At 45.1% G+C, this 23,823-nt stretch overlaps 1 protein-coding gene across 1 annotated transcript in view; it reads left to right on the top strand.

The window, feature by feature from the left end:
* Positions 1–21: 21 nt before the first annotated feature.
* Rasgef1c (RasGEF domain family member 1C) overlaps positions 22–23,823 on the top strand; it is a 90,050-nt gene continuing 66,248 nt past the window's right edge. Inside the window, exon 1 of the mRNA XM_008852236.2 lies at positions 22–491. Within this exon, the coding sequence (XP_008850458.1) occupies positions 453–491 (39 nt within the window). The 5' untranslated portion in view covers positions 22–452. The remainder of the gene's footprint in view (positions 492–23,823) is intronic.

Genomic DNA, 23,823 nt, shown 5'->3' on the forward strand with positions numbered 1-23,823 from the left:
GCGCGTAGCCGACCGGCTGGCGGGGCTGTGGGCAGCGGCGCGCATGGCGTGGGGCTGCACCCCGAAGGCGCGGGGCGAGCTTGGGGGTCTCCCCGGGCTGGAGATCGGGCAGTGGAGGGCACGCCCCCAGCCCCTGGCGGGAGACCAGGCTGTGCCGCTGGACCTCCGCAGCTGCACCCTGCGGGAAGACCCTGCTGCTTAGGCAGGAAAAGCCAGCCTGGGCCCTGATCCCTACCCCACACTGGGCCTCAGTTTCCCTGGCTATGCAGCGGAGATGGCAAGGTTGACCCGCGGGGTGCTTGGGCAGAATGGAAAGGGCCTTGTCCTTGTGGGAGTCGGGCTTGAGGAATGTGCCAGTGCGGCCATCCGCCCTCTATGGGATCTGTGGGGGCTCTCCGGGTGTGTCCCTCGGGCAGTGATGAGGGACAGGACCCAGCCAGCCATCACTCTGTATGTCGATGGAGAAAGGGAAGCCTTTCCGATGCGGAGGGGTAAGTGCTCTGGACCCTGCTCTCTGCCCAGCATGGGAAAAGGCAGCTTAGGTAGTGAGGTGGTGGGGTCCCCTGCACCCCTGCTTCCTGTCTCCTGCAACTGTGAGGCAGGTGAGAGGGTCAGAGAACCCGAGAAGATCCACCTGCTGAGCAAGGGCAGTTTCCACTTCACAGTTGAAGTCACCGAGCCTCAGAGGGGTGACAGGACTTGTTCTAAGGGCCGTGAAGTGGTAACGGCGAGGTTCCGGGTTCCAACAGCAGCACTTCACCCTGCCAGGCCACCTGGGGCTGCTGTGTGTGTCCACTCGCTCACCCAGGGCATTCATGGAGCACCTACTATGTGCTGCCAGCTGACTGCCCCAAGCAGCTGCCCGAGAGGTCACACCACAGCACAGTTACCAAAGGAAAGCCAGAGGTCCTGTCAGAGGAGAATCTCTAAGAAGACAGTAAAAGTGAATAATGGAGTGGAGAGAGACAGGTGGGGCAGAACCTGAGCCCCAGGTGTCTGCCCCTGGCTAGGGATCTCTGACTGTGCTGTGAATGTGCTCCTCGTGGGTGAGGAGGGCCAAGAGTACATGTAGGTGCAAGGTCTCTGAGCAGATACAGGTGGTGGGTGGGAGCCGCTGGAAATACAGACAGGAGCTGGGGTTTGGATTTTCTTCTGGGTGCAGTGAGCAGGCTATCGGAGGTTTGGAGTTTGAATACTAGAAGGAAACGTTTAATGATGGCTGAAGACTTTCACAGGAAGCAGGAGAGGGAGCATGAAGCCACCTGCTGGAGTCACTAGGCAGAGAGAACTGAGACTGGGTTAAAGGATCAGGTGGTATAGAGACATTTGTGAGGCTGGGGGTGGTGCCATCCTCCCTCTGGGGCCATAGTCACACAAAGGCCTCGGTCCCAATACAGCTCAGCGCTTGAAAAGGGTGAGGGTCCTCTTCGAGTTGAGCTGAGGTGGACAGGGAGCCTAGCTTGAGCTCAAGCCAGGTCCCACTCCTTCCAGGAGGGACACCTGTGTAGCGTTTGCAGAGGTGGTATGAGATTGGCTCAGCTCTAAGTTGTACTTGGACCCCAATCTCCAGTCAGTTTCCCAAAGCAGCCTCGACTCCTTCAATTGGGAGGTAAGTACCTAGGAACCACCATCTGGTTTAGGTGTGCCCACAGCCACCTTGGTGTCATTGATCTGGAATTTGTCAGGTGGCCCCAACCAAAGCATCTTTTAAAAAATATTTTACTTATTATTTTTATTTTATGTGTATGAGGGTATTGCCTTATATGTATGTCATGCAATGCCCATGGAGGTCAGAAGAGGACATTGGATCCCCTGAACTGGAGTTATGGACAGTTGTTAGTTGCCATGTGGGTGCTGGGAATCAAACATAGATCCTGTGCAAGAGCAGCTAGTGCTCTTAACTGCTGAACCATCTCTCCAGCCCCCAAACATCTTTTTTTAAAAAACTAGAAATTAATATTTGCATCAGTGAGAACCTGATTCTCAAATCATCAGCATATTTAATCATTTGCTTAATGCTAGAATACACCCAAGTATCTTCAGAATTATAACATGTAAACAACTACCAATCAAAAACTACTGGGTCCAGTTCAAGATTTTTTGGGTGTGTATGTTATCAGTTTGATATAGAGTTCTTTCATGAGTTTATAATTGCTTTGCACACCCTTGGTCTTTATGATAGAATTTTACTTCTGAATATGTAAAGTATTTTTATGGCCCGAAGGTCAAAACTATACAAAAGCTATTCTTAGAAGCACAGTTCCACCCCTGTGTCTTCCTCCCTGTTTCATATCATAGGTAATCCACAGCACCTAGGGACCACCTCCAGTCCCTTGTAATTTTAGCTGGTGTTGGCCATGACGGAGCCCCCATGACCTAATTACCTCTCTTTAGGCCCCATCTCTTAACACGGTTGCACTGGGGATGAAATCTCTAATACATGAACTTTGGAGGACATCTTCAAACTTCAGAGGTCACCCATAGTTCCTAGGGACCACCGCCAGTCCCTTGTGGTTGTGAGCGTCCTTCACCATGGCTGCTTACTCCACTAAGCTAGTGAAGGAAGACAGAATAAATCTACTAGCAAGACAGAATCTTAATACATAAAAGCATAACTGGAAAAACACTGGTGTAATACAACCACGGACACAATTTTCCATTTCCTATGTATTTCACCCATTGAAAAATCAAAGATGCTGCTCACTCTCCAGCGCATGACCAGCAAGAGACAGGATGTTGTGGATGCTGTGGACACTGCCTGCCACAGTGATGTTGGGTGTCTGATGGCTAATGTCTACTTTTGCTGGAGGGTCTCCAATCATCTCTTGCTTAGACAAAGCTTAGTTTTTGACAGGTTCTTTAAGAAGCACTTATAACTATAGTGATCCATGTTTTCTTTCTCTCCCCGCCCTTGATTCTTGAAGGATTGATTGGCTTTTGTAAAATATTTGAATCCTTTTCTTTCCTCAAATTTGGTCAGATGTTGACAAAGGTTGTGTCGCCTACATGTTGTCGCTAAGTCGTTCTTTTGTGATGCCATCATTTTTCTAGAGCTCCCAAGGACTCTGTTTCTCTCTCTCTCTCTCTCTCTCTCTCTCTCTCTCTCTCTCTCTCTCTCTCTCTCTCTCTCTCTCTCGTCTCATTTTATTTATATTTGCCCCTCTCTCTCTCTCTTTCTCTCTCTCTCTCTCTGTTCTAGAGGGACTAAGGAGGATACCTAGACATTAGATTTAGGACTAGCCACAGAGTATAGGTTTGAAGGGAGCCTGATCAACACCAGCTTCCAGACAACACTATCTGACTGTATTTTGGGTTGATGTTGGGTCTTAGGAAGCCTCAAACTATGAGTATTATCACCCTACTTTTACCCAGAAAGGTTTATGTTTAAATGTTTCTTTGTAATGTAGAATGTTTCTCTATAATACTGGGTGTGCCAAGTTTTTTATAAACATTATCTCATGAGAATGGATGTGCCCAAAGGAGAAAACAAATGGTAGTGACAAAGGTCACTACTTTGGGAAAGTAGGGAGGAAGGGAGGGAGGGAGAGAGGGAGGGAGGGAGGGAGGGAGGGAGGGAAATGATAGAGGGGATATCACTGCAAATTCTACACAAAAGAAAAGGATAAGAGAATTTTTATGAAGTCTGTCAAGACGTTGATACTTTCAGTAAAGAGAACACATACTTTTAAAGCTGTAGCTTATCAAAATTAACATAAGAAAGAAAAAACCTACACAGTACTACTTCTATTAAAGAAATTGAATTTATAATTAAAATCCTTTCCCAGATAGAAAATGTCAGGCCCGGGAGTCTTCTACAGTGAATTCTATCAAATATTTAAGAAAGAAATACAATTGCCCTTCACTTGGTTAGTAAAAATTAATACATCTGACAGTTCAAATACTGGTGAGGATGTAGATCCACAGAGACCCTTAGCATCTCTGGATCAGGAGTGTTTATTTCTATAACCAGCTTGCAAAACCACTTAGTGAAATAGATTCTTGCTGCATATACCACAGAGGAGCAGTCCTGCTCCTGGGGCATCCCCAAGAGAACTTGGTGTATGTGAGTTATGGGACCCTGCTCTCGGTAGCAAGAGCTGGAACCAACCTAAGTTCTATTGGCAAGAAAATAGGAAAAAAGTTGTGGCATACTCACAGGATGGACTACTGGACAATCCAGTCTTAGAAGCATCATGTTAGGTTAAAAAAAAAAAGAGCTGTACACAAAATGACACCATTTTTAATAAGATGCAAATGCAAACTATACAGCATATTGTTTAGGGACGCCTACTTCTAAGATCAAATGTTTTCTAAGTCAATCTTTAAAGTTCTATACAACAAAATATGACAAGTACATAAAGTGATACATATATTAATTAGCTTGATCTTGCCAGACCTCTATCAAAACATATTGTTTGCCATGAATATATGCATTTTTATTCATCAAAAGTACCTTAGTAGAGGCTAGGGAGATGGCTCCGTGGGTGAGAGTGCTTGATGTGAAAGCATGAAGACCTGGGTTTGAGTCCACAGCACCCAATGAAAAATAATAAAAAGACAGGCATGGTTGGCATGTTCGTAACCCCAATATTGAAATTAGAGACAAGTGGGTCCTGTAAGCTCACTGGCCAGCCAGCCTTGCCAAAACACTGGGCTTCAGGTTCAGCGAAAGACCCTGTCCCAGGAAAATCAGGCATAGAATGAGAGAGACACCTGACCCTCTCTGGCCTCCATGTGTACATGCGTGTGTATATACACATATACACCACACACAAAAATGTGCACACATACATACAAAAGTATATCTTAATAACTAATTTAAAAATAAAATTTTCTGGGTATGGTAATGGTAGCACACGCCTTTAATCTCAGCACTTGGGAGGCAGAGGCAGGCTGATCTCTGTGAGTTCAAGGCCAACCTTGTCTACGTAGTGAGTTCCAGGCCACCAGGGGCTACAGGGAGATCCTGTCTCCAAAAGGCCAAAAAACTAAATAGATAGATAGATGATAGATAGATAGATAGATAGATAGATAGATAGATAGATGATAGATAGATAGATAGATAGATAGGTAGATAGATAGATAGATAATTAAAAATATCTCATATAGTGTGGATCTGGGGTGGGGGGCATAGATGACTAGTGATACTAGTGATGTTTACTGCCTAAATGGCCAGAGAATCCCCAGGTGTCAAATATGTTGCCATGATTCATGACATGTGCTACAGGTAATCTTTTCCTGAAGCAAATATTAAGAAACATGATCCTTTCAACAAGCACAGGCTGACTATCCCATATCTAAAATGCTTGAGACCAGAAGTGTTTCTGGTTTCAGACTTTTTTTGTATTTTGGAATTATTTGCATATACATAATGAGGCATCTTGGGAACTGGACCCCAGTCTAAACAGGAAATTCACTTATGTTTCATATGCAGCATAGACACATAGCCCGAAGGTCCTTTTTTCCAGGTTTCTTTTTTTTTTTTTTTGAGACAGGGTCTCCCTGTAGCCTCAGCTAGCCTGGAACTCACTATGTAGACCAGGCTGCCTTGAACCCTCAGGGATCTGCCTGCCTCTGCCTCCTGAGTGCTGGGGTTAAAGACGTGCACCACCACACTAGGCCCTTTTATCCAGTATTTTGAGTGCACCTTCATTTTGACTGTCATCCATCACATGAAGTCAGATATGGAACTTTCTATGTACTGGTTTTTATTGGTGCTCAAAGTTTTGGATTTTGGAGCATTCCAGATTTCAGGCCTTTGGACTGTAATAAAATATTGACAGGAGTTCCCATATCCTTGTTCCCCATTGTCCTTGATCTGTTTTCACTTTGGAGACTCTGGGTTAGTGAAGCTACATGGTATCTGAAGCAGGTTATGGGTGTGGACCCAAGATGTCCCCAAGTTTGTGTGTGTGTGTGTGTGTGTGTGTGTGTGTGTGTGTGTGTGACTCTGCAGTGGGGATCAACTTAAGGGAAGCTGTTACGGGGACATGACACCCAGCTGTCCTCAAAGGTCAAACAGGAATCAAGCCAAATGTATGTGGCTGAGGAAAGAGAAGAGGAAGGAGCGGTGGTCAAAGGGGCCGGCATGGGAGAGCCTGTTATCTCAGCATCTACTCTGCATCAGGCCCTGGGCCACTCCATCATCACCAACCTGCATGGTGGGGCACTGAGTCAAGTATACCAGGAAATCCAACGCCTTTTTTCCTTTTTTGCACTTTTAAATATTTATTTTTTTAAATTAACTTATTTAGGGGCTGGAGAGATGGCTCAAGGGTTAAGACTACAGACTGCTCTTGCAGAAGACCCAGTTTCAGTTCCCAGCAACCACATAGCAGCTAACAACCATCCGTAACTCCAGTTCCAGGGGATCTGATACCCTCTTCTGACCTCCATGGGCTTTGCACGGCATGGGTGCACTTACATATGTGCAGACAATATACTCATACACATAAAAACAAAAAAGTTAAATAAAATATTTTAAATTAATGTATTTGGGGGCTGGAGAGATGGCTCAGCAGTTTAGAGCACTGGCTGCTCTTGCAGAGGACCTGAGTTTGATTCCCAGCACCCACATGACAGTTAATAGCCATCAGTAACTCCAGTTCCAGAGGATCCAACCCCTTCTAGCCTCTGCAGGCATTTTATGGCATGGATACTCTTATGTACATGCAGGCAAAACACACACATAAAAATAATTTAAATTCACTTATTTACATTTATGGGGTATACAATGTATAATGATCAAATCTGGGATAATCACTTCCATCTTCTCAAATATCATTTCTTTTTGTTGGGACCCTTCAAACACCTCCTCTCTGGTGCCTGAAATGTGTAGAGCTAGTTGTACATTAAGGGACCCCACTGTGCTGTAGAGCATTGGAAGTCATTCCTTACAACCCCACTGTATTTTGGCGCCCATTGTCCATCCTCTCCCTTAGACATCCATCCCCGTGGTTCCTGCCAACCTCCAGTAAACCCCACCAACAGAGGGGCAGGTAGAGAAGCCAGGAGGTGGGGTCCAAAGCTCTAAGCCACAATGGGCTGGGGCCATCCTTAGAGAGGTGGGTTGCAGTGCACATTCAGAGTCTGACCACTCTATATGCAGACTGGGGACACTGGGTTGGCTGAGTCCTCAGAGATCAATCATACTGGGTATTCCCCAGACAGATTTGCAATCTGTTGGTGACAAATTCCCATCAGATGGTTTAACTCCTCATTACTCCATTGTCTACGGGTAGGGTCCACTTGTCACTTAGGAAATGGCCACATCCAGACCACACCAGGGCTTTCCCTGGCTTAGTGCTCTGACTGCTCTGACAAGCCCCTTAAGGATAAAAAATGGCATACGCCAAGGTCTGTGAATGTGTGCAAGGCAGATTGCAGGAAAGGATTAAGAGGCCGGGATGACAGAGTATGTGACAGCTGCTCTGGGGACAAGAATTGCAGGCCCCCAGTGGCCTGTGGTTTACAAACAGATGTTTCGGCACAAGCGCAGCCAAATTGTATTAGCACTCTGGATGATGAAACGGACTTGTGTTGCAGTTCTGAAATGTTTGCTGGGGAAAATGTACTTCTATTTTGCAAACAGTGAATCTAAGAAGGAGGAACAAATTAGGTTATTGTGCCGTAACCAATTTCATGTGCAGAGCGGTTGACAGAGGCACATTTCATATAATGAACATGATCAGTGGGGCTACCACTCACCATAATAAGGAGAGAGACGGGGAGCTTAGCATCCCTTCTGCTTCTGTCTTGTCCCCCACTCAGACTGGGAGCAGAGCCTAGTGGGTCTGCCTGCCAAAGCCCAAGGTTGCAGGGCATCTAGGCCAGGTAGGCCTTCTAGGGAGGAAATCAAAGACCTTCCTCATTTCCCCAAAACCTTCTCTTACAGGTTTCCAACATCGCTGGGCATGGTAGCACATGCCTTTAATTCCAACACTCTGGCAGGTGGATCTCTGTGAGTTCAAGGCTAGCCTGGTCTACATAGCAAATTCCAGGTCAGCTAGGGCTACAGGGAGACCCTGTCTCAAAAAGACCAAAAAAAAAAAAATAAAGTTTTCAAAATCATTCAAAGAATAGACTGAACATGAGCCACCTGGTTCCTAGCTCCAACAGGTTTCAACTTTCAGCTCGTGTGTGTGTGTGTGTGTGTGTGTGTGTGTGTGTGTGTGTGTGTAGATATGTGCATTGATGCTTATGCACATGTGTACATGAAGGCCAAAGTTCTAGGTCACATGCCTTCCTCTATTGCCCTCCACTTTATTTTTTGAGACAGGGTCTCTTGCTAAACCTGGAGCTCACCACTTAAGTTGGCTGGCCAGCAAGCCCAGGGATTCACCTGGCTCTGCTTCTGGTTGCTGGGGATCTGAACTTAGGTCCTCATGCTTGAACAGTGTGCTGGATAGCGTCAGTTGTCAACTTGACACACCTGAGAACTTCAGTTGAGGAATTTCCTCCATTGGATTGGCCTGTGATCATGTCTGTGGGGCATTTTCTTGATTGTTGAGTGATTGGGAGGGCCCAGCCCACTATGGGCGGTGCCACCCCTGGGCAGGTGGTCCTGTGTTGTATTAAAAAACAAGCTGAGCAGGGGCCAGGGGAGCAAGCCAGTAAGCAGCGTTCCCCCACGGTTTGTGCTCCAGGTTCCTGCCTTGGCTTCCCTTGATGGCGGATTGTGAACTGTAAGTAAATCAACCTTTCCCTCTTCAAGTTGGTTTCGGTCAGTGTTTTTGTCACAGTAATGGAGAAGCAAACGGAACAGAAATAGGTACCAGAGAATGGGGTATTGCTGTGACAGACCTGACCATGTTGTTTTGGGGAGGATTATGGAAGTGTTTGGAACTTTGGGCTGGAAAAGCCATCGAGTGCTCAGAGGCTTAGTGAACTGTTGCTATGGAGCTTGCAATAATTCTGCTGAAGAGAAATGTAGATGATAGAGGTCTATCTTGTGACGTTTTAAGGGAAGCAAAGATTATCAGGGCTGTTTGTACGATATTTTGAATTAAGAATCAGTGGTTTCTAGTCAACTGAGGCTGAAGAATCAGCTATGATTAAGAAGAGACTAGAACCTGAAATAAAACCTTTGCTTTACTGGGACAATTGATGCTGGTCAGCTGAGGCTGAAAAATCAGCTATGAATGATAAGAGGCGAGCATCATTGTGGCAAAATCTTCTGAGACGTATTTCCTTAGAGTCAGCACACAGAAGCTGTGGTGCAGAGGGGGCCTAAGGCTCCATCCATCTCAAGCTGGAAGCAGGACTTGGTAATGTGTAAGAGTCTCCTGCATGGTTGTGGTGTTGAAAATGTGCAGGGGTCACGGAGAGGAGCTGAGGCTTGACACCCTGAGAGACCAGGAAAGGCCATTGGTGAAAGTGCAGCCTTAATTGTAGTGAGGACCCCCAGGATTGAAGGGCTCATGGAGAGAATCTGAGGCTTTGCATTCTGAGAGGCCAGGTGAGCCCATTGATGAAGGTGCAGTCTCAGTTTCAGTAGCGACCCCAGCATATTGGAGATGCCAGAGTCATAGGATGACCACCAAGGGCAGTGGCAGGTGTGGAGTGGAGTTGGCCTGAGCCTATGAGACAGACAAGTTTTGTGTGCTATGGACAGCAGAGACAGAGAAGTAGAGCTGCCCAAGCACTTCGGATCCTAGAAGATCATGAGTGAATCCTAAATGTCCAACATTGAGCTACTTTGCTGGACTTGAGTTTTGCTTAAGTGTGCCCAATTCTTCCTTTTGAAATAAGACAGTACTTACTTGCTTTGGATTTTACAAAGGCCAACATAAACTTTTTAAAGATTCTTAGAGACTTTTAAAGTGTTGGAGTTTTTTTTTAAAGACTGGGCCTTTTAAAGTTGTACTACTGAAATATTCATATTAAGTGAGACTTGGGGAGGCAGTGGAAAGGTCGTCATTTAATAGTGACTCGTTTGTGCATCAAGTTGACAAGGGGCCAATTGCACTGGACAGCTTCAGTTGTCAACTTGAACAATTGAGGTGGCAATTGAGGGATTTCCTCCATTGGATTGGCCTGTGACCATGTCTGTGGGGCATTTTCTTGATTGCTGAGTGATGTGGAAGGACCCAGCCCACTGTGGAAAATGCCACCTCTCGGCAGGTGTTTCTATGTTGTATAATAAGTCAGGCTGAGCATAGGCCAGAGAGGCAAGCCAGTAAGCAGGACCCTCCATGGTCTGTGCTCCAGGTTCCTGCCCTGAGCTCCTACCCTGCCTCCCCCCAGTGATGAACTGTAAACTGTAAGGCAAAGTAAACCCTTTCTTCCCAAGTTGGTTTTGGTCAGTGTTTTTATCATGGCAATGGAAAGAAACTAGAACTAACAGCTGAGCCACCTGTGCAGCCCCTCGGCTCACCTTGCGCTGTGCTCCTTTGCTTTCAGCCTCTGCACTCCTTAAAGCAAATCTAAGGCACTACATCAACTGTCCTCACATCTCCAATATACCTCAGAGAAGATCACGAATGTGATCTTTGCATAACCATCATGTCCTTGATATGTTTCCTGAAATTAGTAATAATTGATTAATATTACTGTTTTTGTTTTTTATTAATATTACTGTTTTTGTTTTCTGTTTCTATAACAAAATACCTAAGATCAATAATATGTAAAGACTAATAGTTTATTTAGCTCCCAGGAATCTGGGAAGCCAAAGAGCATAGGGCTGGCGTCTGCTGGCCTCTGGTGAGGGTCTTCCTTTTGCAGCACGGCATGACAAAAGGCTTCGCAGGGGGAGGTAGAGCAGTTATGCCAGCTCAGATCTCTGCTCTTCTTCTTTTAAAGTCAGGAATGCTATCATGGGGCCCCCACTTTCACAACCTCATTAACCTTAATCACTTCCCAAAGGCCCCACTTCCAGACACTACAGACATATGGCTGTGGGGATTTGCTTCCAGCACATGAACCCTGGGGGGACACACTCAAACCGTAGCAATCATTGAATAGCTGGCCCATCACACCCCAATTGCTTCAAAATTAAAATTTTGAATTTTTTGTGTATATGTGTTTAGTATGTATGTATGTATGATGTGTGTGTGCCATAGCATGAGTCTGGACGTCAGAGGACAACTGGATGTCAGTCCTTGTTTGCGACAGGGTCTCTTTTTTGTTCTTTGCTGCGTGCACCAGGCCGCTGCCCTCATGCTTCCCAGGCTTCTCCTGTCTCCACTTATCCCCAGACTTGAGCACTCGCATTACAGACAGGTGCCACGTGCCTGGCTTTTTACATGGGTTCTGGAGATTCATACACACTCACATGGCAAGCACTTTGTGCCATCTCCCCAGCCCCCAAAATGCCTTTTGAAGTTGATTTGTTCAAATCAGAAACGACAGAGGTTCCACACGCCGGCTCGGCCTCTTACACCTCTTAAGTCTCCTTCATTCTTTTTTGTCTTTGTCCTCAGTGCGCTGATTTGTTAAGGGAAATAAGACATTTTCAAAGTGTCAGAGTGCCTCATGTCCTGTATTTGGTTGTTTGTATTCTTAGAATGTCATTTGATTTGTTCATCTATCCTCCAACCTTCCCCCAAACAGTAGTTAACCTACAGAAGCACCGTCCAGTGGAAATGTCATATGGACCCCATCAGTAACTTGGACTTTTCTAGTAGCTAAATTTAAAAAGGAAACATTGCAGGCTGGGGAGGTGACTTAGTGGGTACACCACCTGTCAAGCAAGCAGGGGACCTGAGCTTTAGATCCCCAGCACTTACATAAACGCTGGTGGGCATGGCAGCCCACCTGTAATCCCAGCACTCGGTAGGCAGAGATGGAATCCCCAGAGCAAACTGGACTGGACCAACCAAATTGGCAAACTCTGGGTTCAAATAAGAGACTGTGGTGGTTTGAATGAGACTATCCCCCATAGGCTCCAAGCATTTAAACATTTTGTCCCCAGTTGGTGGCACTGTTCTGGGAGGTTTTAGGAGGTGCAGCCTTGCTGGAGGAAGCACATCACTGGGGTGGGCTTTAAGAGTTCTTAAGCCTTGCCAGATTTCAGGTTGCTCTCTGCTTCCTGTGCCTGCTTGAAAATGTGAGCATTCAGTTTTCTGCTCTGGCCACCTCTGCTGCCATGCCTCCCCCGCCATTATGAGTTCTAACACTCTAGAACCATATGCTCAAATAAACTCTTCCTTTTTAAGGTTACCTTGGTGATGGTGTTTTATCACAGCAGCAGAAAAATAACCAATACAGAGACCTTGTCTCAATATATAAATTAAAGAACGACCAAGGAAGATACCCAGCATCAACCTGACCTCCATATGCATGCACACACATACACATGTGAACATGCATACACACGTGAACAAAAATCACACATACAGAAAAAGAAATATTTTAAAGGAAAAATTACGTTAATAATATATTTAACCCAGTATATATTGGCAGACAATGAATGCTCATGACATACATAGCACTTGGGAAAATATCCCCACAGTCAAAGTAATGACTATACCTACCCAGCTGATTTCATTCAGGACAGTAGCCCCCCTTTATCTGCAAGAGGACCACCAAAACTCCCACTGGATGTCTGAAACTGAGGCTATACAAACACTTGATACCAACAACAGTTGTGACAACTGAACTAGTTACTAGGTAACTAATGGGTGGGTAGCATATACAGTTCAGATATACCTCAAAGGCAAGATTCATGGCCCAGGAAAGAGGGAGTGGAATGATGCAAGATTTCACCACAGAACCGGAATGAGCCACAAAGCAAATGTTATGAATAATTTATTCATGGACTTTTCCATTTATTATTTTCAGACCATGGGTAACTAAAATGCAGAAATCAAAGTCATACATAAAGAGGGAGTACTGTATCCACGCTCCTCTATATATCAAAAGTTTCTACCTTTTCATTGATAAGCAGTATTTCTATTGTATGGATATACCACTATTTATTTATGGTAGTAGGCAACATTCTAAAATGGCCCTTCAGATCCCTGCCTTGGGCTAGAGAGATGGCTCAGTGGTACACACCAGGCAGCTTACAACCACCTATAACCCCAGTTCCTGGGAATCCAAGGCCCTCTTCTGTCCTCTGTGGGTGCTTACATATATACACACAAACACACAAATATAAACAAATCCTTTTTTCAAAATAGAAAAGTAAGATTCCTGTCTTAGGAAGTTAGGGGTTTAGCTCAGCAGCAGAACACTTGCCCAGCAAGCACAAGACCTTAAATTTGGTCCCTAGCAATGGGACACATACAAAAAGATTCCTGCCCATGACAAACATGTCAGCCCTTGAATGTGACAGGTGCACAGATTGTGATAAGATATTTAGCTGTTAGGTATGTTACATAGCAGAAGGGTTTTTTTTTTAGGGTCAAGGTCAGTAGTCACTTGATTTAACAAAAAGGGAAGCCAAATTAGATAAATCCTTAAAAGAACAGCATTGTTATTGAAGTCAGAGCTGAAGCCTCATAACTCTCTTCTTGGTCTTGAAAAAGTGAACTGCCATGTCAAGTGGATGGTGAGCAGCATGTTAAAATTAAGATTCTTGGATGTCTAGCCACAGGACATGAATTCAGCCAACAGCTAGTGAGCTGGGGAGGAGGACCTCATGACAGAGGAGACAGCAGCATCTACTGATACCAGTGCCTTGGTCCATTTTCTGTTGCTATAACAGAATGCCTGACAGTGGAAAATTTGGAAATAAAATGGAATCACTTCAGTTAACAGTTCTGGAAGCTGGAAGTTCAAGGCGAAGTGCCATGATGATCTATTGAACTAATGGTGAGGCCTCGTGATGCATGGACACACTGCAGAAAGCAGAGGGGCAAGTGGGCATATGTTGAGGAGGCAGAACCAAGGGAGAAATTCACTTTACAACAACCTGCTCTTATGGCAACTAGTCCAGTCCCATGATACCAGCCTCAGTCCTGCCTAATATCAGCTCTTAGTAGGCCCACCACCTCTCATTGCTGTTACACTGAGGACCAAGTACTCAAGCTTTAACATGAGTTTTGGAAGGAACAAACCATCCTTGTGATTTCAGTCTGTGAGTACATGAGGAGAGGCTCCAACTAGTATGTTCCAGAATTCCAGCCCACAGGAAGTGAGAAATATCGAACTTGTGTGAAATCACTGTTTCAGTTCATTTATTACAGAGCAATAAGAAACTAATCCTTGTACCTTATACCTGTTGTATCTGCTGATGGGCATTTGGGTTGGTAAAATAAAGCTGTTATGGACAGTTACAGCCAGTCTTTTGTGTATATATGATTTTATTTTTCTTGAGTAAATACTTACAAGTAAAATGGTTTGGTTATATGTTAAGTTCACTTTTGAGTCTCTGTGTGTGTGTGCGCACACACACGCGCGTGCATGTACCTGTGCATATGGAGGCCAGAGTTAGACATTCAGTGTCTTTCTCATTCACTTCCCACCTCATTTTTATTTGTTTTTATTTTCTGTGTATGAGTGTTTTGCCTGCATGTAAGTACAGTACATGCATGCAGCACCCACAGAGGCCAGAAGAGGGCGTTGGATCCCCTGAGATTGGTGTTAAGGTGGTTGTTAGCTGCCATGTGCATGCTGGAAGCCAAACCCAGGTCTTCTGGAAGAGCTTCCAGTGCTCTTAACCACTGAGCCATCTCTCCAGTTCCTTCGACCTTATTTTTTCCCCCACCTTATTTTTTGAAAGGGTCTCTCAGTGAACCTGGAGCTCACCAATTTCCTAGACTGGCCAGTGAGTGTCCCCCCCCCATATTTTCCTATTTCCTCCTCCCAGTGCTGGGATTAGAGATGCCCTCCACCATGCCCAGCTTTTTACATGGGTGCTGGGGATCTGACCTCAGGTCCTCAGGTTTGTTCAGCAAGCACCTTCCCCACTGAGCCATCTCCAGGGTTCTTGATTTTAATTTTAAAAAGTACCAAATTTTTTTCTAAGGCAGTCAAATCATGCTACGTTCCCTCCAGCAACATAAGAAAATAACAGTTGTGCTGTGTTCTCACCACATTTGATGCTGTCAGTCTTTCAAAGGTTCGCTATTCCCATAGGTGTACAGTGGGATCTTAACATGGTTTTGATCCTCATCTCCCTAATTTCTGGCAATAATGAGGATCTTTTCTTGTGTTGGCTACTCGTCAGTCCTCTTTGATGATGTATCAGCTCAAATTTTTTCACATTTTTTCATTTTATTTTCTGATAGCTCTTTATGTTCTGGATTCATGCTTTCTGTCAGATAACTGGTTCACAATTTTCTCTTCCCCACCACTATATAACAAATTATTTTATTATCTTCACTGTGCATCTTCTAAAGCAGGAGATCTTAATTTTAAGGATGTTCACTTTATCAAATTTTTCTTTTTGATCATGCAGTAGTGTTTAAGTTGTTACCTGGTTCTCCCTACATGATCATCTAGAAACTTCATTGTTATTGATTTTGCTGGGTTTGCCTGTGATCAAGTTGTAGTTAATTTTTACCTTTAGTGGGAACAGTGAATCTGTATCAACTGTTTGTCAGGTGAACAATAGTTCCAAAACCACTTGTTGAAATGACCATCTGCACTGCCTGGCATCTGCACTGCCTGGCATCTGCACTGCCTGGCATCTGCACTGCCTGGTATCTGCACTGTCTGGTATCTGCACTGCCTGGCATCTGCACTGCCTGGCATCTGCACTGCCTGGCATCTGCACTGTCTGGTATCTGCACTGCCTGGCATCTGCACTGCCTGGCATCTGCACTGTCTGGCATCTGCACTGTCTGGCATCTGCACTGTCTGGTATCTGCACTGTCTGGCATCTGCACTGCCTGGCATCTGCACTGCCTGGCATCTGCTTCTCCATGCCCCTTTTCTTGAGTCTCTGTATTCACTTGATTTCTATTTCTTGTTGTTTTCTGAGACAGGGTCTTACTGTGTAGCCCTGCCTGGCCTTGAACTTGCTATGTTGATCAGGCTGGCCTCAAATTTCAAAATTCACCTGCTTCTGCCTCTCAGAGTTCTGGGATCAAAGACATGCATCACTACACTCACTCTCCTGATGACTGTAACTTTAAAATGAGTCTTGAAAATATGTAATACTGTACATGAGTGCTATGTTCTATATTTTCTTTGTGTGAGTGTGTGTGTGTGTGTGTGTGTGTGTGTGTGTGTTTGTGTATATGGGCATGCATGTATAGACAGGTCTATGTATGTACCAGTGTGTGTACATAAATGTGTGGGGGCCAGAAGTCAACCTTGGGTGTGACTCCTTAGGCACCATCTACATTGTTTTTAGAGACAGAGTCTCTCACTGAGACCTGGGGCTCCCTGATTAGACTAATCTGGCTGGTCAGTGAACCCCAGAAATCCATCTGTCCCTGCCTCTCGCCTCTCCAGAACTGGAATTTCAAGCATGTGCCGCCATGCCTGTTTTTTTTATATGGGCGCCGGGGATTGAACTCGGGTTCTCAAGCTTCTGTGACCAGCATTTTACCAGATGAGCTATCTCTCCAACCTCTGCTGTATTTTTCCAAAGTAATTTCATTATAGTTCTTTTTCAGTTTGAACTCTTTGGGACAGGGTGTTACTATGTAGCCCTGGCTCACCTAGAATGCTCTATGTAGACAAGGCTGGCCTTGAACTCACAGAGATCTGCCTGCTTCTGCCTTCCGAGTACTGGGAGTAAAGGTGTGACTATGAGAATTGACATCTTAATAACACGGAGTCTCTGATCTAGAAACAGACACTTATTCGGGTCTTCAGTTTCTCCCCGTGGTAGATTTTCATATATAGCTCTTGAGTATCTTTTCTCAAAGTTAGCCATAACTCATACTTTGAGTATGAGGACTTTCTAGGTATCTTTGTTCATGGTATCTAATTCTTTTGTGACCAAACATATTCTCTATGACTTGAATCCTTTTAAATATACTGAGACCTGTCTTCTGGTCCCTAATATAGTATATATGGCTAAGTGCTACTGTGGTTTGAGTGTTGAATGCACCTGTGTGTTAAAGACTCAGCCACAATTTGGTGCAATTAGGAGATAGATACTCTGAGGAGTTCAGCAAGAGGTCCTCCAGTCACTGGAGACATGCCTAATGGAATCTTACCCCTTCTTTCTCTAGTCTACTTCCTAATCACAAGGTGAGTATTTTTCTCCATCAGGCATCCACACCATGATGTGCCATTGTAAGTCCAAAGCAACAGGTCTAACAAACCATAGACTAAGACCTCTAAAACTCTGAGCCAGGATAAATCTTTTCCTGTATAAGTGGATTATTTCAAATATTTGCTACAGCAACAGAGAACTGACTGACACATATGTGCATTTGAAATGAGTATGATTCTGCTGGTGGTGGTGAACGAATCTATAAATGTCAATCAGATTAAGTTGCTTAATAATGTTCTAGTACTCCGTATCCTTCAAGATTTTCTGTCTCCTGTTCTACCCATTATTGAGGAAGGAGTGTTAAAATCTGAACTATAATTGTGAATTTGCTAATATTCTCAACATTCTATCTGCTCTTGCTTCACATATTTTGGTCTTGTTATTAGGTGAATGTATGTCCTATTTATAAACTATGAAAACTGTCCTCTTTATCCATGTTAATGATCTTTGATCTGAGATCTGATGTGATAATAATATAGACATAGTAATCATAATATACACAGACCAGCTTTCTTTCCTTTACACCCATTTGTGATTTTAATTTTTGAAGATTTATTTTGTGTGTGTGAGTGTGTGTGTGTGTGTGTGTGTGTGTGTGTGTGTGTATGTGTGTGTGTAGGTACAGGTGCAGGTGCATGTGCCCTCAGAGAGCAGAAAAGGGAATCAGATCCCCTGGAGCTGGAGTCACAGGTGGTTGTGAGGATCCCAGTGTGGGTGCTGGGAACTGACCCCCAGTCCTAGTCCTCTGGAAGAGTGACAAATGCTCTTAACCATTGAGCCATCTCTCCAGTTCCATGATTTTATTTTAATTTACGATTACAGTCAGCATTTATATGATTTTTACTTTCTTATTCAACCTGAAAATTCTGGGCTTTTGTTTTGTTTTTTTTTTGTTTTTTGTATTTTGAGGCAGGGTCTCCCTGAAGCCCCTGGAACTCACAGAAATCTGCCTGCCTCTGCCTCCCAAGTGCTGGGATTAAAGGTGTGTGCCCCCACACCCGGCTTGAAAATTCTTTTAAGCAGGTTCTTTGTATTGTTTACATTTAGTGTCATTATTAATGTTTTGGACTTAAATAACTATCTTGATATATATTTTTGTTTCTTTAATTCTTTGTTCCTTTTTTTTTTTTTCGGTCTTTTTGAGACAGGGTCTCCCTGTAGCCCCCCCTGTCCTGGAACTCACTATGTAGACCAGGCTGGCCTGAACTCTCAGAGATCCCCCTCCTTCTGCCTGCCAAGTGCTGGGATTAAAGGCGTACACCCCCGCACCTGGCTAATTCTTTGTTCCTTTTTTTTTTTCGGTCTTTTTGAGACAGGGCCTCCCTGTAGCCCCACCTGTCCTGGAGCTCACTATGCAGACCAGGCTGGCCTGAACTCTCAGAGATCCCCCTCCTTCTGCCTGCCAAGTGCTGGGATTAAAGGCGTACACCCCCGCACCTGGCTAATTCTTTGTTCCTTTTTTTTTTTCGGTCTTTTTGAGACAGGGCCTCCCTGTAGCCCCACCTGTCCTGGAGCTCACTATGCAGACCAGGCTGGCCTGAACTCTCAGAGATCCCCCTCCTTCTGCCTGCCAAGTGCTGGGATTAAAGGCGTACACCCCCGCACCTGGCTAATTCTTTGTTCCTTTTTTTTTTTCGGTCTTTTTGAGACAGGGCCTCCCTGTAGCCCCACCTGTCCTGGAGCTCACTATGCAGACCAGGCTGGCCTGAACTCTCAGAGATCCCCCTCCTTCTGCCTGCCAAGTGCTGGGATTAAAGGCGTACACCCCCGCACCTGGCTAATTCTTTGTTCCTTTTTTTTTTTCGGTCTTTTTGAGACAGGGCCTCCCTGTAGCCCCACCTGTCCTGGAGCTCACTATGCAGACCAGGCTGGCCTGAACTCTCAGAGATCCCCCTCCTTCTGCCTGCCAAGTGCTGGGATTAAAGGCGTACACCCCCGCACCTGGCTAATTCTTTGTTCCTTTTTTTTTTTCGGTCTTTTTGAGACAGGGCCTCCCTGTAGCCCCACCTGTCCTGGAGCTCACTATGCAGACCAGGCTGGCCTGAACTCTCAGAGATCCCCCTCCTTCTGCCTGCCAAGTGCTGGGATTAAAGGCGTACACCCCCGCACCTGGCTAATTCTTTGTTCCTTTTTTTTTTTCGGTCTTTTTGAGACAGGGCCTCCCTGTAGCCCCACCTGTCCTGGAACTCACTATGTAGACCAGGCTGGCCTGAACTCTCAGAGATCCACCTGCTTCTGCCTGCCAAGTGCTGGGATTAAAGGCGTACACCACCGCACCTGGCTAATTCTTTGTTCCTTTTATCTTGGTTTTTCAACTTCTTTGGATTGATTTGGTATTTGTGGTTTTATTTAATCTCCTTGTTTTCATGCTAACTGTATCCCTCTGTTGTGTGGTTTGTTTCTGTTTTGATTTATTTATTTTTATTTTATGTGTATGAGTGTTTTGTCTACATATATGTTAAGTGTACCACATGCATGCAGTGCCCATGGAGACCTGAAGAGGATGTCAGATCCCCTGGAACTAGAGTCACAGACAGTTGCTAGGTGCAATGTGGGTGCCCAGAGCCAAACCCAGGTCCTCTGCAAGGGTAGCCAGTGCTCTTAACCACTGAGATATCTCTCCAGCCTTTTGTGTGTTTTTAATGCTTAAGTGTCATAATACCATTGCATTACTTTTCTGGAACTACCCAAAATATCAAAACTGTCCTTAAAATGTAAAACATACATTATTTGAGTTTACAAGAATGGGTATTCAGGGATAGTTTACCTGGGTCCTCTCCTTAATGGTATTACAAGTCTGGGACTAGATCCCATCTGAGCTTCAGGGTCTCCTTCCAATCTATATGTCTGGTGACATAATTCTTTGCAGCTGCAGAATTCATGGTGGCTTGCTTCTTCAAGATGAGAGCCTCTAGTCTGGACATTCTTTCAAAGAGTTCACCTTAGTAGGTTAGGTTCATGGAGGGTAATCTCCCTCTTGATAACTCAAAGTTGACTGATGAAGGACTTTAATTAAATTTGCAAAACTCCCTTCATCTTTGCCAGAGAACATGACCTAATCACAGGAGTGACACCCATCATATCCACAGGGCCTGCCAACACTCAAAAGAAGGTATTACATAAGGCGTGTACAATGGGATGGGAATTTGGGTCCATTTTAGGATTTTTCCCACTTCAACATCATTAACTTAGCACAACTGACAAATGATATTATACCACTTCAAAGAGCGTGAAGCCCTCTGCTGGCATACTGCCATTCTCCGCTTTCAGCCCTTACACTTGTGTCCATTTCCTAAGACCTCCCTGATAAAGTATCCCAAACTGGGATGCTTTAAAACAATAGAAATTTATTCTCTCACAGACCAGAAGCAAGAAATCCAAAATCAAAATGACTGCAGGGGCTGGAGAGATGGATCAGCGTTAAGAGTGCTTGCTGTTCATGCAGAGACCCTGAGTTTGGTTCACAGCACACATGTCAGGCATCTCATGACTGCCTGTAAGTCCAGCTCTAGGGGATCTGTTCCTTTCTTCTGGCTTCTGTGGGCACCTGCACTCATGTGTACACACAGACATGCACATATACATTAATAGGGAAATCCTTCCCTGCTGCTTCGTAGCTGCCAGTGGTTTGCCTGAAATCCTTTGTATTCTTTGGTGTGAAGCTACACAACCCCAGTCTCTGTTGTCCCTGTCACAGGGTGCTCTCCCTGTGTGCCTGTGTCCGCAGACAGCCCTTTTTCTCCTAAGATCTCTAGCATAACCTTATCTTAATGGACTACATTGACAGTGACCGTTTCCAAAGACCATGTTTGGACGTAATGGGGGTTGGGACTTCAGCTTAGTTTTGGTGCAGGAGACACAGTCCAACCATCGCTCTATCCTCGTGTGCTCTAATTCATATATAAGTCCCATGTCACATTATTATTTGCTTGAAATGGTCAATTATATTTCAAAGACACAGGCTGAGTATCTCTTATCCAAAGTGCTTCCCATTTCAGATTGCTTTCACATTTTGGAATGTTTGCACTTCTACTGACATATCTTAAATAGGGTTCATGTCCAAACATAAAAACTCACTTATGTCTCACACATACTTCTATACAGAAGCCTGTAAGTAACGCTAAACAATATTAGCAACTTTGTTCATGGAATCAAGTTTTAGGGTAGGGAGTTTCCACTTCTGGCTTCATGTTGACACACAAAAATTAAGATTTTGTAGTATTTCAGATTTCTGGGTCAAAGATGCTGGACATATATTTTGATGGAAGAAATGCTTCCAGTGGCCAGTTGTGTGGGTCCCAGATGGGTGTGGCCCAGCGGCAGGCACATCCCTCGAAGCTGCCTCCTGACTGCCAGTGACACACAGGAGTGAGGCAGGACGATCTTGGTGTCCAGTCTACTTGGGTTCTCTGGGGCCAGTCACACAAGGCTAATCTCCACCTTTCTTCTGCATACAGTGTGTGTCCTGACCTGGGCAGCAATGTTGGAAACATGAAAATTTATGTGAAGAGTGATGGCTTCCAATGTAGTGATTCTTCTTCCTGTTTCTTTGTGATTGGAACTGAGATCTTAATGGAAAGGGACAGCAGTGGGTTTCCAGGCAGCTGGAAATGTCTGTTTCCAGTCTGGGTGCTGCTGGCCTGAGTGTGTTCACATCGGGAGAGCTTACCTGGCTGAACCCTTCAAATACATGTGCTTTCCAGGATACAGATTATACTTCAGTAAAAGCTTCATAAAACAACAACTGAGAGAATAAAGAGGAGGCAGAGGCACAGGTTATGTGAGTTTGCCCACGTGGCAGACTGCCCAGTGCCCAGTCTAGGGCAGGGACTTCGTTCTTCCAGTCTGTAGGCAGAGACCTGACACCCAGAGGCACCAGCATCTCATGTCCATCTGTCACTGCAGACTATGAATGTGGTACCCATGCCAGTCTGGTACTGCAAACTATAAAACAGGGTGCACGTGCCAATCTGATTCTGCAAACTCTAAAGTGTGGTGCATGTGCCAATCTGTCTCTACAAACTATAAAGAGTAGTGTTCCTGCCAGCCTGATTCTGCAACCGCTAAAATGAGGTGCACATGCCAATTTGGTTCTGCAAACTGTAAAGTGGAGTGCACATGCTAATCTGGCTCAGCAAACTATAAAGTGCAGTGCATGTATCAGCTTGACTCTGCCAACTGTCAAGTGGGGTGCTTGTGCCAGCCTGACAAAATTATAGAGTAGAGTGGTACCCTATGCCAAACTGACTCTGCAAACTGTAAAGTGCAGTGCATTTGCCCATTTGGTTTCTGACTACTTTGGGTCCTGGAGCGCATATCAAAGAACAGCCATAGTGGCGCGCTCTTCAGAAGAGACCGCGTGCGGCTGCTGTAATTGTATGGCAGCAATCAGGCCCCTTCATGCCAACTCCTGCTTTGACAAATGATTTGGAATCAATCATCCCTGTTCTTCGTCAAACTCAAATGTGCCCTAAATGCTCCGATATGTTATTACCTCTGCAGACTAATAAGTGGCTGGAGGGCAGGAAACCACATCTGCTGCCTTTTAGAGTAATTGGCTGGCTGGCCTTTCTCCAGAGCTGCGTGCAGTCTCAGCATAAGCAGGCCACCACCTCCTGGTGGCAGCCTGGGAACCCTGTCCTGATGGTGCTCACTGCAGTGCCATGGCTCTACCTCCCTCTCCCCTCACTCATCCTGCACCTTTCTTTTTTATTCAAGCTGAGAATCCTTTTTGCTTTTTCTGTGTGTAAAAATGATACAAGCTCATTGCTTGAGGGAAAAGTCAGAAATGCAGAAAGGAGAAAAAAATCTAAAAGCTCTCATGTCTCGTGTCCGGATGACTTAGTACACCCTGGACTTTTTCTTTGGGTGCGTGGAGATGCAAGTTTTTCTGTTGCAGAGATTCCATCCTTCTAAGCATAGCTCGTGGATTTGGCTCTTCTCAACGATCTGCTCAGGCATTCTTTCCCAGTCTCTTGCATTCCTTCCATGGCAGTGGGGTGTTCCTTGTAGGAGTACCGGCCATGTCCCTGGCTCCATTGCTCAGTGGTGTGATAAGCCTTGGTACACTTGGCAGCTGTCATACTGATGGTCTACTTTCTTAATTAGGTCCTTAGGGTAATTGCTATGTCTGGGGTCAAAAGTATCAGTTCCGGCTGGTTTCGACTTTTATGACATCCTTCAGAATTGCTCTGGATGGGGGAGGGGAGGCTCAAAGTTGGGGTCATAACACCTCTGGTTTCTCTGTGTTCTCAAGCTCCCCTTTCCTCTCTGAACCACTGACCATCTTCCTGAACCACTGAGTCCTTTCTCTGGGCTTCTAAGACCCACCCCTTTTCAGGGCCTCCTCTGGCTGTCCTTCCCCTCCCAACTGCTCTAACCTTTTCTCTCTATAATCTTCCTCATCTAAAGTTTGGATGAGACATAGTCCCCTAAAAAGGCTTAAGGTTGAAAGGTTGGTCCCCTGCTGATAGATCCACTCATTCAGAGGTGACTGGATAATGAAGGTGCCAACTTCAATGGATTAATTCATTGATGAGTTCAGAGCTGAAAGGCCTGTTAAGGGTGGCGCTTGACAGGGGCATGTGTTTGAAAGGTATATCTTGCCCTGGTCCCTTCTAAACTCTGTCTCCCTCTCTCCCTCCCTCCATCCCTCCTTCTCTGCTCCTTGGCCTGGCCTCCTTGAGGGGAACAGCCCCTTCCACATG

This window comes from Nannospalax galili, unplaced genomic scaffold, assembly GCF_000622305.1.
Source record: "Nannospalax galili isolate Female #2095 unplaced genomic scaffold, S.galili_v1.0 scaffold1206, whole genome shotgun sequence".
NCBI classification, from domain to species: Eukaryota; Metazoa; Chordata; class Mammalia; order Rodentia; family Spalacidae; genus Nannospalax; species Nannospalax galili.